General features: G+C 40.7%; 1 protein-coding gene across 1 annotated transcript; it reads right to left on the reverse strand.

Moving 5' to 3' along the window:
• Window positions 1–689: 689 nt before the first annotated feature.
• Window positions 690–7325, reverse strand: LOC115387930 (uncharacterized). Its single transcript, XM_030090836.1, has 6 exons — window positions 7280–7325; window positions 1912–2232; window positions 1454–1753; window positions 1061–1162; window positions 953–981; window positions 690–773 (listed from the first exon to the last, which is right to left on the reverse strand). The coding sequence occupies exons 1-6, from the start codon at window positions 7323–7325 to the stop codon at window positions 690–692; spliced, it is 882 nt and encodes a 293-aa protein (XP_029946696.1).
• Window positions 7326–12057: the final 4732 nt, after the last annotated feature.

Raw genomic sequence — 12057 nt, forward strand, 5'->3', positions numbered from 1 at the left:
ATTTAAATAAGCCCTCTTCATCAAGTCTAAACCAGCAGAATGGAGAAAATATCAGGGGAATTATCTTGAGTGTGTTTTCACTGAGAGCAGCGACAGAAGACGAAGATCTGAGGCTTCAGCCCCTAAAACTGGCCTAAAGACGCCGCTGCAGTTCAGTCGCCTGACTGCACAGTGGTTGAAACTGATAATACAGCGGCTTCTAGTCCAGGGGATGACTTTGACTTTACAGCCCTGCTGAGATAAGAATTTAGCCTGTTTTTTTTTAAACTTCAGTTGTTTCTTTGAATATCAATCTGCTTCATTCAGATTGATATTTTTTTTTACTGTTTACAGAAGGACAGTTGTTGCATTAAAAAGGGGCATCATGCGTTCACTCATTCATCACTGAGGATACTCCAATGAAATGCAATCCAGTTCAGCAGCTTTGCTCTAAATTCTGCTTTCACAAAGAATTATTGTTCAATATGGAGTTGGAGCCATCAGAGTGACAATAATAAATAACAATGATAAAAGATTGTTGCTTTTAGTTTCCAGTGATTATCGACCCTTTAGCACCGCGTCATGGAATAACAGTACAGTATGTAATGTGGCAAAATGCAGCGCTACAGATCCTCTCAGTAAAATATGAGAGGTTCAACAGATTAGGAAGAATCAAAACAGCTGATGTTAGCGAGGAGAGTTGTTGGAGATCAGCGCAGCGCAGAAGGAGACAGACGCTGTTCTACATTTTCACAGCTTACTTCTCCACCACCATCAGTCTTGATGTAACGAACCTGTGAAATAAAACAGGAAACAATCTGAAAAAGAGGCTTGAAGGGAACTGAATGAACTCCGGTGCCTCCAGAGGGCTGCTGCAATGCAGCTTCACAATCAATACTGATCACATGAAGGATCTCATAACCAAAGAACATGAGGATTAACTGTGACAGTTCAATCCTTTGTTCATACTCACGCTGTTGTTTCGGAGCTGCCTGGTGCTTCCTGCAACCAGATCAGGAGTCAGAACTGAAGTTCAGAGTTACGATTCAGTCAAATTGTGATACGATGTGAAAGTTGTCACCTGTGCCTCTGATGATCCGAGCTGTGAGGACCATCATGAGGATCAATACTGAGATGCGCAGAGCCCACATGGTGTAGCTCAGAGGAGGCCAGTCGGTGGGATCTGCAGGAGAAATACATCTCACGTTGATATTCATGTAGATTTGGGCTAAAAACCTCATAACCAGGAAGTCATTCGTAAAGGCACTATTTCATTCTGAAGACAAAGGACTGGATTTTATTTTTTGGGAAGACTTTTTTTCTGCAGTAAAATTTTGAACAGAAGAAGAAGGAACATGTATAAATATCATGTGAATTTCAATGTGTGTGTGATTTTTCTGTAATCTGAAAACCCTGATGTAGAAAAACACATTGTCAAAGGTTCAGTGAGTCGTGTGTGTGTTTGAGTCCTCACCTGTTGGTGACACTGAGGACACAGCTGAGTAGAGAGCCTGGATCTTCACACCTGTTTCATCAACATACTGGCAGGTGTATCTTCTGCTGTGTTCAGCCTGATTCTTCACAGTCAGATAAGAAACACAGTTTGTCTGTCCTCCATACCTGAAACCATCACCTTCACCAACCAGCTCAGCTCCCGTCTCATCCACCCAGCGGACACTCCTGGGTTCACACCATCCTCCAAATTTGAACAGGGAGCAACTTAATGTCACGTCTCCGTCTCTATTTGGATCGGTGTCTGTAGATGACGGTGAAACTAGAAGATAACAAGTAATATCTGTTAACAGAGCAGAAAGTGGGACATCTATCTGCAGTAGAAACATCAAACTGTTATTTTTTCTGTGGCTTTACGATCAGCCAGGATTTACAATCAGATTTCTGTCCGGAAAATAACTCTTCTGTTAAAACACTCACTTGTCAAAATGTTGAGAAACACCTGTGTGTCCCAGGTAGAGTCCCTCAAATATCGACAGGTGTACTGACCAGCGTCCTCAGCTGTGATGTTATTGATGATCAGAGAGCAGTTGGTGTGCAGACTCAGTCTGGCAGCTCGGGGTGAGCTCTTCACAACTTCTCCATCATCAACATCAAGAAAAGTTCTTCTTCGCTGTTTGTTGTAAAACCAGTCAATATCTGAACATCTGGTCTTCGTTAATGACACCTGAAGACAGGGTAACAAGACATCATCTCCAGGTCTCTGATAGAGATCACAGTAAGAGATGCCTCCTCTGATGCCTGATGGAAAAAAAAGAAAAAAAAAACCCAGGAAAATGTCACATGAGGTTCTAAGAAAGGTAAAATATTTTATGTTGAAAAAGAAAAAAAAACTCAACTCTGTTAATCTAATCCATTAACTGAAATTAGTTCAAGTCACCAAAGTTGTGACTGAAATTATTAAGTTAAACTTCACATTCAAATGCTTCAACAATTCCACTGAAAACAAATAGCTGAATTTACTGGCATCAGTTTAAATTATTTTCATGTTTCAAACAACCACAAACTCACTTTTAATGTCATCCTTTATCTCACTTTCCTGGAGAAGAAAATTCTCCTTTATTAAATTCACTCTTTAACAAAAATCAATCTGATCCAAATCAAATCATTAGTTTATCACCCATCACTAAACTCAGTTTATGCCTGAAACGCGAGGTTGAATAATTTCACACATGTAATGAGACTGGATGAGACGCCTTCCCCCAAACCAGAAATAAGCTGCTGCTCAATGAGTGACCTGATAACCGTCTTCTCACGAATATCGTGTATTTGTCAGGAATGAGATCAAGTCACAAACGTGAACGTCAAGTAAGTCCCAAGTCACTTTTTTCTTTGCTCAAGTCATCAGTCAAGTCAAGTCCAAGTCAAGTAAACTCATTTTCATGCAGTGTTTCAACAAATATTTAATCTGTCTTTCTATTTTATATCACATGTATTTACTCTGCCAGGTTTTCAAAACATTTCTGAGCCGTGGTCTGATTTTAATCAATATTAGTAATGTTTCAGCTTGTAACGTCTTTATTTTTGAAGCAGTCCATCTCAAGCAATATTTAACTAACTTTAAATCCTTATGTACTGAGGCAACTCAGTTGTAATATTTCTTGGTTTTCTATCTTTGCAACGTTTTCTTTTTCAGCCCTTGATTCACTTTTCACTGCATGCAAAAAAGATCATGTTGCTTGAAAACCTGGGAAGATCAGTCTTGGCAGCAGTCTCTCTGGTGTTTTGGGTCAAATGTAATAACTTCTGTTTTGTCTGAATTTAGGAGGAGAACATTACGACTCATCCAGTTTTCTTTAATGTCTACAAGACAAGCTCCTAGTTTGACACGTTGATCAGTGTCATCTGGCTTCATAGATAAACGGATTTAGACAATTTAGAATTGACCTTGCATGCATGTTTATGGACTGTGGGAGGAAGCTCACAGACCCAGGGAGAACATGCAAACTCCACACAGTATTTGAATCAAGGGACTTCTCATGTGAAGTGAGTGAGCTCACCACTAGCTCATCATGCAGTCTTGTTTTATTAATCCCAGAGTGGAATCCATCACAGTTGCTCCACACAGAATAGAAAAAAAGATATTAATATAATGAATAACAAAAAAAATCAAGAATAAAATCTGAAAGGACTAAATATTAAAATGCAGAAGGAAATGTTGGTGTTCAGACCACGTGATGCAGATTTCATTAAACAAAAACAGAGTTCAGATCCTGATGATTCTGTTCAAAAGTCCCTTGAATTTCTACCTCCTGCTTCAAGTGAAAGTCCAGTTTAGAACATAGTTTGTTCCTGAATGTATAATCCTCCATCAGAAACAGTGGAAACTATAGTCATTTATGTCCTGGTTTCTTCCTCTGCAGCTGTAGCGTTCAGAGTGTCTGGACTCAGGAGCGCCCCCTATAGTGAGGCTGAAGAACTGCCTGCCTCACTTCCAGTCTTTTCACAGCGTGTCAACTATCAAAGAAAGCATTTTCAGCAACACTCAAAGTAGGTCATGCTTCCAGCCACATTAAGAAATTATATTCACAACCTCACACTGATAATGACCACAAAATGGAGATGCTATTTGAATCATTAAAATTACCAAGTCTTACTGAAGACCAAAATAAAAGACTAACTTCACAAATAACAAAAGAGGAAATTTATTCAGCTATAGCCAAATTAAAAAATAAGTCCCCTGGAGCTGACGGTTTTACATCAGAGTGGTACAAAAACCTAAAAGACACTCTGTTACCTATTTTACTTACAACATTTAATTGGGTTTTGTTAAAGGGAGAAATTCCGGATTCATGGAATGAGGCAATTATCTCAGTAATCCCTAAAGGGGAGAAAGACAAACCTGACTGTTCAAATTATCGACCAATTAGTGTTCTGAACCTTGATTACAAATTATTTACTTCAATTATTGCTAAAAGATTTGAAAAAATCATAACTGGCTTAATCAGTTTGGACCAAACTGGATTTATTTCATCCCGTCAGACACATGATAACATTCGAAGATCTCTACATACCATTAGACATATAAAGCAAAATAAAATACAGGCCATGATGTTAAGCTTAGATGCAAAAAAAAGCCTTTGACTCGGTTCGATGGAAATTCTTATTTAAAGCAATGGAAAACTTTGGTTTTGATAAAGTCATTATCAATACAATAAAAGCTTTATATAACAAACCGTCAGCAAAATTGAAAATCAATGGTGAGTTAACTGATTCTTTTGGGCTTGGGAGATCTTCAAGACAGGGCTGCCCATTAAGTCCGCTTTTATTTGTGATCTTTATTGAGCCACTGGCACAGTGGATAAGGCAGAACAATACGATTAAAGGCATAAAAATGGCAGCAGGGGAGCAAAAGCTGGCCTTGTTTGCGGACGACGTCCTTGTGTATCTCTCGAGCCCAACAGATTCACTGCCTGAGCTGATGTCGGTACTGGAGGAATATGGGTCATACTCAGGATACAACCTTAATGAACAAAAAACCCAGGTTCTTAACATTCACTACAACCCCCCTCAGTATCTTCGTTCAAAGTACCAACTGGACTGATATAAGAAATACATAAAATATCTGGGAATAGTTTTACCTACCAATTTATCTAAATTAGAAGAAATGAATTATGGCCCTCTGAAAAAACAAATTATTTCGGACGTTAACAGATGGAATTTAATTCCTTATCTAAACATAAGTTCACGTATTGAATCAATCAGGATGAACGTCTTACCAAGACTTTTATACTTATTTCAATCCGTGCCTATCGAAAAACCAGAGCAGTACTTCTCAGAGTGGGATAAAACCATCTCACGATTTATTTGGGCTGGGAAAAAACCAAGAGTAAGATACAAATTTTTGCAACTGCCAAAGGAGAGAGGGGGATTGGCCCTGCCATGTCTGTTGGACTATTACAGATCTGCTCAGTTACGACCATTGATTGGTTGGTGCAAACCCACTTACAGATCGAGATGGAAAGAGATAGAGAGCACAATGGGGAGAGGACTCCCAGTTAATACATTAATAGGAGACCCTTCTTTAATTAGTCATTTGTCAGACCCTGATAATCCATATATAACTAGCTCATTAAAGACGTGGAAGGGAATAATTAAAAAGTACCAATTGGGAGGGAGGGCTACAATCTTGAAATGGTTTGCTTATGATCCAGAGTTCTTACCCAGTAAACATGGTACAAGATTCAAAGAGTGGTCTGCAAAGGGACTGACAACTTAGTCCTCACTTCTTAAAAAAAGGTATTTTATTAAGCTTCCAGGACCTCAGGGACAATTATAATTTGCAAAATCATGACCATTTTAGGTATTTACAAATTAGAGACTTTATTAAGAAGAAGAAATTTGAAACTAACATGACGAATGGAGATGAAATCCTGGATATTTTTCAAAAAGCCTGCAATGATGGCACCTACAAAAAAATAATTTCTAGACTATACCGTGCTCTCCAGAATTTAAAGGGAGACCATACTCTTGAGATTAAAACAAGATGGGAAGCAGAGGGCAATATCACCATAACAGTAGAGGAATGAGACAGAATCTGCAGACAGCAACGGTTAACAACAAGCTCTCCTTCCTGGCGGGAATACAGTTGGAAGAACTTGATTCGTTTCTTTTGTACTCCAGCACAGAAAATTAAGTACTGCAATCAAACTGCTTGTTGGAGGTCCTGTGGAAATACGATGGCAAACCATTTTCACATCTTTTGGGATTGTCCCTCTGTGGCTCCATTTTGGAAACATGTCCATGGCGTCCTGGAGGCAGTTTTTAAGTTTAAAATAAGTTTCACCTTCAAAATCATGTACCTTAACGACTTAGAAGATCTTGTATGTAGAAAGGGAGACAAATCTTTATTACGACTTTTATTAGTAGCAAGCAAGAAAGCCCTGACAAGAAAATGGTTGAAAAAAGACATACCTACTATAAATGACTGGATTGATGTTGTCTACACTATATACATTATGGAGAGAATCACATTTAAACTGAGATGTAAAACTGATATTTTTGCTGACATTTGGTCGAAGTGGCTCACGTACGCTTGCACAGTAAGGCCTGATTATGTATAGTAACAACTGGTGTAAAGGTTGCTGAAGTAATGAAACTTCCCCCTGCTGTTTGTTCTATTATTGTTTTGTAATGGTGTTGTCTTTTTTTTCCTGAAACAACAATAAAAAAGAAATTAAAAAAAAAAAAAGAAATTAATTCCAACCAAGGTTGAGAAATTTAGAGTCCTGTCCCTTTTCCTGCTTCGCTGACCCTCCTTCCTGTACTCTGATTGGCTGAGGGACTAGAAGCCCCTCTCTGATTGGCTGTAGGACGAAACACTTGTTTGGCAGGGAGAGCATGACTGACAGGGTATTGGTTCAATCAGAACACTGTTATGAAGCCCTGCTCATGTCGGTAATGTAAGATTTTACTTTATATTTGTTAAAACTGAAATCAAGAAATCAACAACACTCAGGTCAAGTCAAGTCCCAATTCTTTTACTTCCAAGTCCAAGTCAAGTCTTTCATTTTTCTTCAAGTCAAGTCACAAATCATCAAAACAGAGACTTTAGTCGACTTGAGTCTTAGTGACATGACTCAGGTCCTCATTGCTATTTGAGCAGATGAAGTTTATGATCGTCAAAGTTTACAGATCAGTATCTCTGCAGAGCGACATTCCACTGACACTGCAGGAATAAATGTGACACTTATATAAGTGTCCACAACTTTCACAGTTCAAATTAAATGTCAAAAGTATCTTGAAACCATCAAACTATGACATAATAAACACATAAGAAGAGCCTTACCTCCACTCTGAAGCAGAAAAACCAGCATCAACATGAGCAGAATCATTTTGTTTCCACATGTAACCCAGGTTTATTTCATTGCTCAAGTTAGATTTTCAGTATTAATGAGGTTTTTTTATATATATTGTTTCTATCCCAGGTGCAGTGAATGCACCGCAGTGCAACAAGTAGTTTTGTCCTATGCACCTTGAATGCACCTCGTGCAGCTTCCGTCTTACTTTCGGTTCTGGGGGAGTCGGAGGAGACGTGACTCAGATAAATGTGTTTTTTGTTGGAACTATTTCAGTTTTTTGTGACAAGGAAGCATCTTTGTTGAGTCCGGGTGACGCCTTAAGCAGAGAGTTGAAGAATATTCCGGTGAGTGGCTGAAAATGTGTGTAAATTGCATCGTGTTCCACCATGAGGGAAAAAAAAGTGAAACTGAGTGTATGCAAACCTATTTAAAAAAAAAAAAACCAGTCGGGATATGTTCTTTCTTTTGCACAGAAATGAGGAAATGTGTTTTGACTTTGGTGAAATGTTAATTTCTGTAGAAAATGTACAAAGTAAGTTGTGCATCTAAACGTTTTTTTCCTGCAGACGCAATGCACTGTGGATTGAATCAACACACTGTGTAGAGTGACACGTGGGCCTGATATGACTGTTTTTTTTGTGTTTTTCATAGATAAAATGTTGTATTGGCCTATAATTGTGAAACTGGGGAACAAGAAAAAAAGAGAGATTTATTGGGAAGATGTTCTTTATCATTTTGTGACAGAGAATCAATTGTAAAATCTACTTGCTCATTCATTGATGGCTCTGCATGTTTTGTGCAGGCTGGTTTTTTTGATATTAGATTGATAAGATCGGATTGAGGATCTGATCTGTGCCGTCCATGGGCCGGACTGCATCTGTGAAGACCACAGAGGATCCCAAATTCGGAGGTCACCTACTTCCCAGGAGGGCGGTAGGAGAGAAACCCAATTCATCATTTTCTTTGGGAGTGAATTTCCCTTTCCCCCAATTAATCTGAGATCTCAGACTCCCCCCCCCCCCCGTTTTTTTTGAGTCAGGCCTGACTATAAAAATAGAGACTAACCATAATCAGAGAGACTGATAACAAAAAGAGACTGTGAAACTACAAGAGAAGGATCTGAACTGAAATGGACATTGTATCATCTGTTTTGTTGGTATATTTTTACGGTTGTATCATTGTTTTGTTTTGGAAGAGTTAAAAATCTGTTTTAATACATGTTCTATGTTTTCTTCTTACCAAAAGCAAGGTGTCGGTGTTTTCATTGCGGTTGGAGGTTTCTTTTCTTTCCCTCTCTAAGCGAGGTCGTCAGCGCCAATCTCCTTACGAACCTATTAGAACCCTAAAATTTGTGTGGATTTAGATGGATTGGTGCTTCTGCGACACCACATTGATTTGATTTTTGATTGTTTAGACCACACAAAGAAGCAAGGGTGACATAATAAGTGGCGAGCCAGAGCCAGGAGATTGGCACAGCTTTTGTCATCTCCAACCTATATGAGACACTGATACATTGATAAATTGCCTAAGAGAATGGATCTTTGTGAACGCTTTCAAGTTGATGGTCGAAACACCTTGTATGTCACAGGAGTTGAACTGAGTTGTGGTGAAGATGACATTTCTGATGTGTTTGTGGCTAATGGCAAGATATCTAAAATCATTAGAGTTCCAGATGAGCCACAGCAGCCTTTGGGTAGGATACTTGTAGTTTATGAATCAGAACAGGCCATTTTGAAGATTGACCCCGCAACCTTAGGTGAACTGCAGAGCCCTGTAGACCCAAGTGTTATTTGGTTCTCTAAAACTGTTAGGGACATCACTCATGGGGAAATAGGCAAAGAAGTGGCCCGCAGATACTTGAAAGAACTTGAAGTTTTGGGGAGTAGTGCAAAAGCAGGCTTCTTTAGCTTCCTTCAAAGTGAGCTGCAGGCAGGCTCCTCACCCCAGACTGAGACCCAGCTTATTGATGACCATGACAATACTACAACTCATTCCACTGACCAGAGTGAACGGGTAGTGAATGCAGGTGCGTTTGGTGTGCATGCTGAACCCCCTACAGGCCCAGTTCAGATTGATGAAGGTATTTACAACCCACCTCATGTCCAGAAAGTGGTAGTTGAACACATCATTCGTAATGAGCCTTCACACACGCCACCTTCACATGCAAAAATCCGCACTTTCTCGGGTCGACTACCAAGACCCAATGGTGAAGTTGACTATGAGACATGGCGCACCCAAGTTGACCTTCTACTCACTGACACCTCTATGACTGATGCACACAAAGTGAGAAAGATACTGGAGAGCTTACTAAGCCCTGCTTCTGATATTGTAAAGCCCCTAGGAGTCATTGCACCACCCAGCACCTATGTTGCTCAGCTGGAGTCAGCTTTTGGTGTTGTTGAGGATGGGGAAGAGCTTTTCACTGCATTCCTGGGATGCAACCAAAACAGCGGAGAAAAATCCTCTGCATTTCTTAACCGTCTTCACAGTCTCCTGACTAGGGTCATTTCTAGAGGGGGAGCCAGTGCTTCAAATGCGAATGAGCTGCTCCTTAAACAATTCATTCGTGGCTGCTGGGACCAGAGCTTGATCATTGGTCTCCAGCTTGAAGCGAAAAAGAGCCACCCCCCCTCATTCCCTGATCTTCTTCTCATGTTAAGGTCTGAGGAAGACAGACGATCAGCCAAACTAGATCGGATGAAGAAGCATTTGGGCGCAACAAAGGCTGCTGCACATGCCCACGCTGTTTATAACATGCCCGTCTTCGACCCAGTGCCACTTACAAGCTCCTCGTCAAGAAGTGAAACATTGGAACTTGAACAAAAAGTCACTGAACTCACAAAACAAGTGGAGAAGTTAAGCCAGAAGCCAAAAGACACTATCCAACTGAACAAGTCCCCAATAAGCCCACAACAAATGAAACAAAAACCAAATGAAACTGCCAAGCTGGAAGATCAGATAGCTGAATTGACCAAACAGGTTCAAATGCTTGTCCAGAACCAAAGGGGTGCAAGCAAATCTGAGAAAACCGAGTCCAGGGAGTCTTTTGTTGTGAACACCAGACAACCACGGACTTCTGTCAAAGTCTCTGGCATGCCTCGTGCATGGTTTTGTTTCAAGTGTGGGGAAGACAATCATATTGCAGTCCACTGCACAAATGACCCGAACCCCACTCTTGTTCGAGACAAGAATGCTGAATTGAAAAGGAGGCAGGCAGATTTTTCAGCACGACAGGCTACTGCTCCTTTTGCTTTAAACTAGTGGCAGCTCCTGCCGTGGGACCCCCAGGAGCTGAGACCCCAGATTGTCAGAGTCCCCAAACTTTTGACACTGAGCTGCAGAACCAGGACCCACTACAACCAATGGACATCTTGAACCGTGACTCATTTTTGCCCCAAGGTCTCATAGGCCCACGCTGTGCAGCCTCTGTATTCGTTGATGGTATGCCATGTGAATCCATAATGGACTCTGGATCCCAAGTAACCACAATCTCTCAATCCTACCACAAGTTGCACCTTTCTCATCTTCCCATCCAGCCTATAAGCACTCTTCTTGAAATCGAGGGAGCTGGAGGGCAGAATGTTCCATACTTGGGCTATATTCAAATAAGCATTACTTTCCCCCCAAACATGGCAGGCAAAGAACAGCAGCTGGCTGTACTAGCACTTGTGGTTCCCGAATATCACTTTAACAGTAAAATTCCACTGCTGATCGGAACAAATGCCCTGTTGCGGCTTTATGAACAATTAGCAGAGCAAGATGGGTCCGGGTTTATCCAAAAATTTCACTCTAAACAGTTTGCAATGATCCTTCAACATGTCGCCCAGGCCCAGAGAAATGACACTCATTCCTACCCCGTCATGTTGCACTGTAAAAAGCCAGTTACAGTCCATGCCAACCAGAGGCTATGTCTCATGTGCAATGTTGGATTGAAGAAGAATGACCAAAACATAAGCTTTGTCCTCGAACCTTGTGAACTGTCAAAGTTACCTGGAGGATTGTTTATCGAACCAGTTCTGGTAGACATTCCTTTCAAAGCCAGAACCAAAGTCCCTGTTATGGTGTGTAATGTGAGTGAACATGATGTAACACTGCAGCCAAAGACAGTTGTTGCTCATGCTTGTGCAGCCCAACACGTTTCCCCGTTAGCACCTGGTCAATCAAAGATTTTCCCAAGTCAAGCAGAACAGGGACGCAGTGAACTCACTTTCAATCTTGATGAATCTCCCATTTCTGAGCAATGGAAGGAGCGAATCCAAAAGAAATTGCAATCTATCTCTGAAGTGTTTGCTCTTGATGACAAGTCATATGGCCACACTACAGCCGTGAAACACCAAATCAGGTTACATGATGAAACACCTTTCAAGGAACGGCCAAGGCCAATTCACCCAAGTGACAGAGAGGCAGTGAAACAGCATCTCAGAGAGCTACTCGATGCAGGAATCATCCGTGAGTCTCACAGTCCCTTCTCTTCGCCAATTGTATTGGTCAGGAAAAAGAACGGCTCAATCAGGCTATGCATTGATTACCGTAAATTAAATCTGAGAACTATAAAAGATGCATATGCTTTGCCAAATATTGAAGAGACATTCACTGCTCTCAGCGGAGCAAAGTGGTTTTCAGTCATGGACCTCAAATCTGGTTACTATCAGGTAGAAATGGCTGAAGAAGACAAGCCAAAGACAGCCTTCGTGTGCCCCCTTGGCTTCTTTGAGTTTAATAGGATGCCACAGGGTGTCACAAACGCCCCAAGCACCTTCCAACG

Source organism: Salarias fasciatus, chromosome 5, assembly GCF_902148845.1.
Source record: "Salarias fasciatus chromosome 5, fSalaFa1.1, whole genome shotgun sequence".
NCBI classification, from domain to species: Eukaryota; Metazoa; Chordata; class Actinopteri; order Blenniiformes; family Blenniidae; genus Salarias; species Salarias fasciatus.

What these genes read in the sequence shown, in the direction of transcription:
- LOC115387930 (XM_030090836.1), bottom strand. Translation starts at nt 7,325, where the DNA reads ATGATTCTGCTCATGTTGATGCTGGTTTTTCTGCTTCAGAGTGGAG. An exon ending in GTTTCTCAACATTTTGACAA is followed by an intron (nt 1,754 to 1,911) that starts GTGAGTGTTTTA and finishes GTTATCTTCTAG; the next exon opens with TTTCACCGTCATCTACAGAC. An exon ending in GGCAGCTCCGAAACAACAGC is followed by an intron (nt 774 to 952) that starts GTGAGTATGAAC and finishes TTTATTTCACAG; the next exon opens with GTTCGTTACATCAAGACTGA.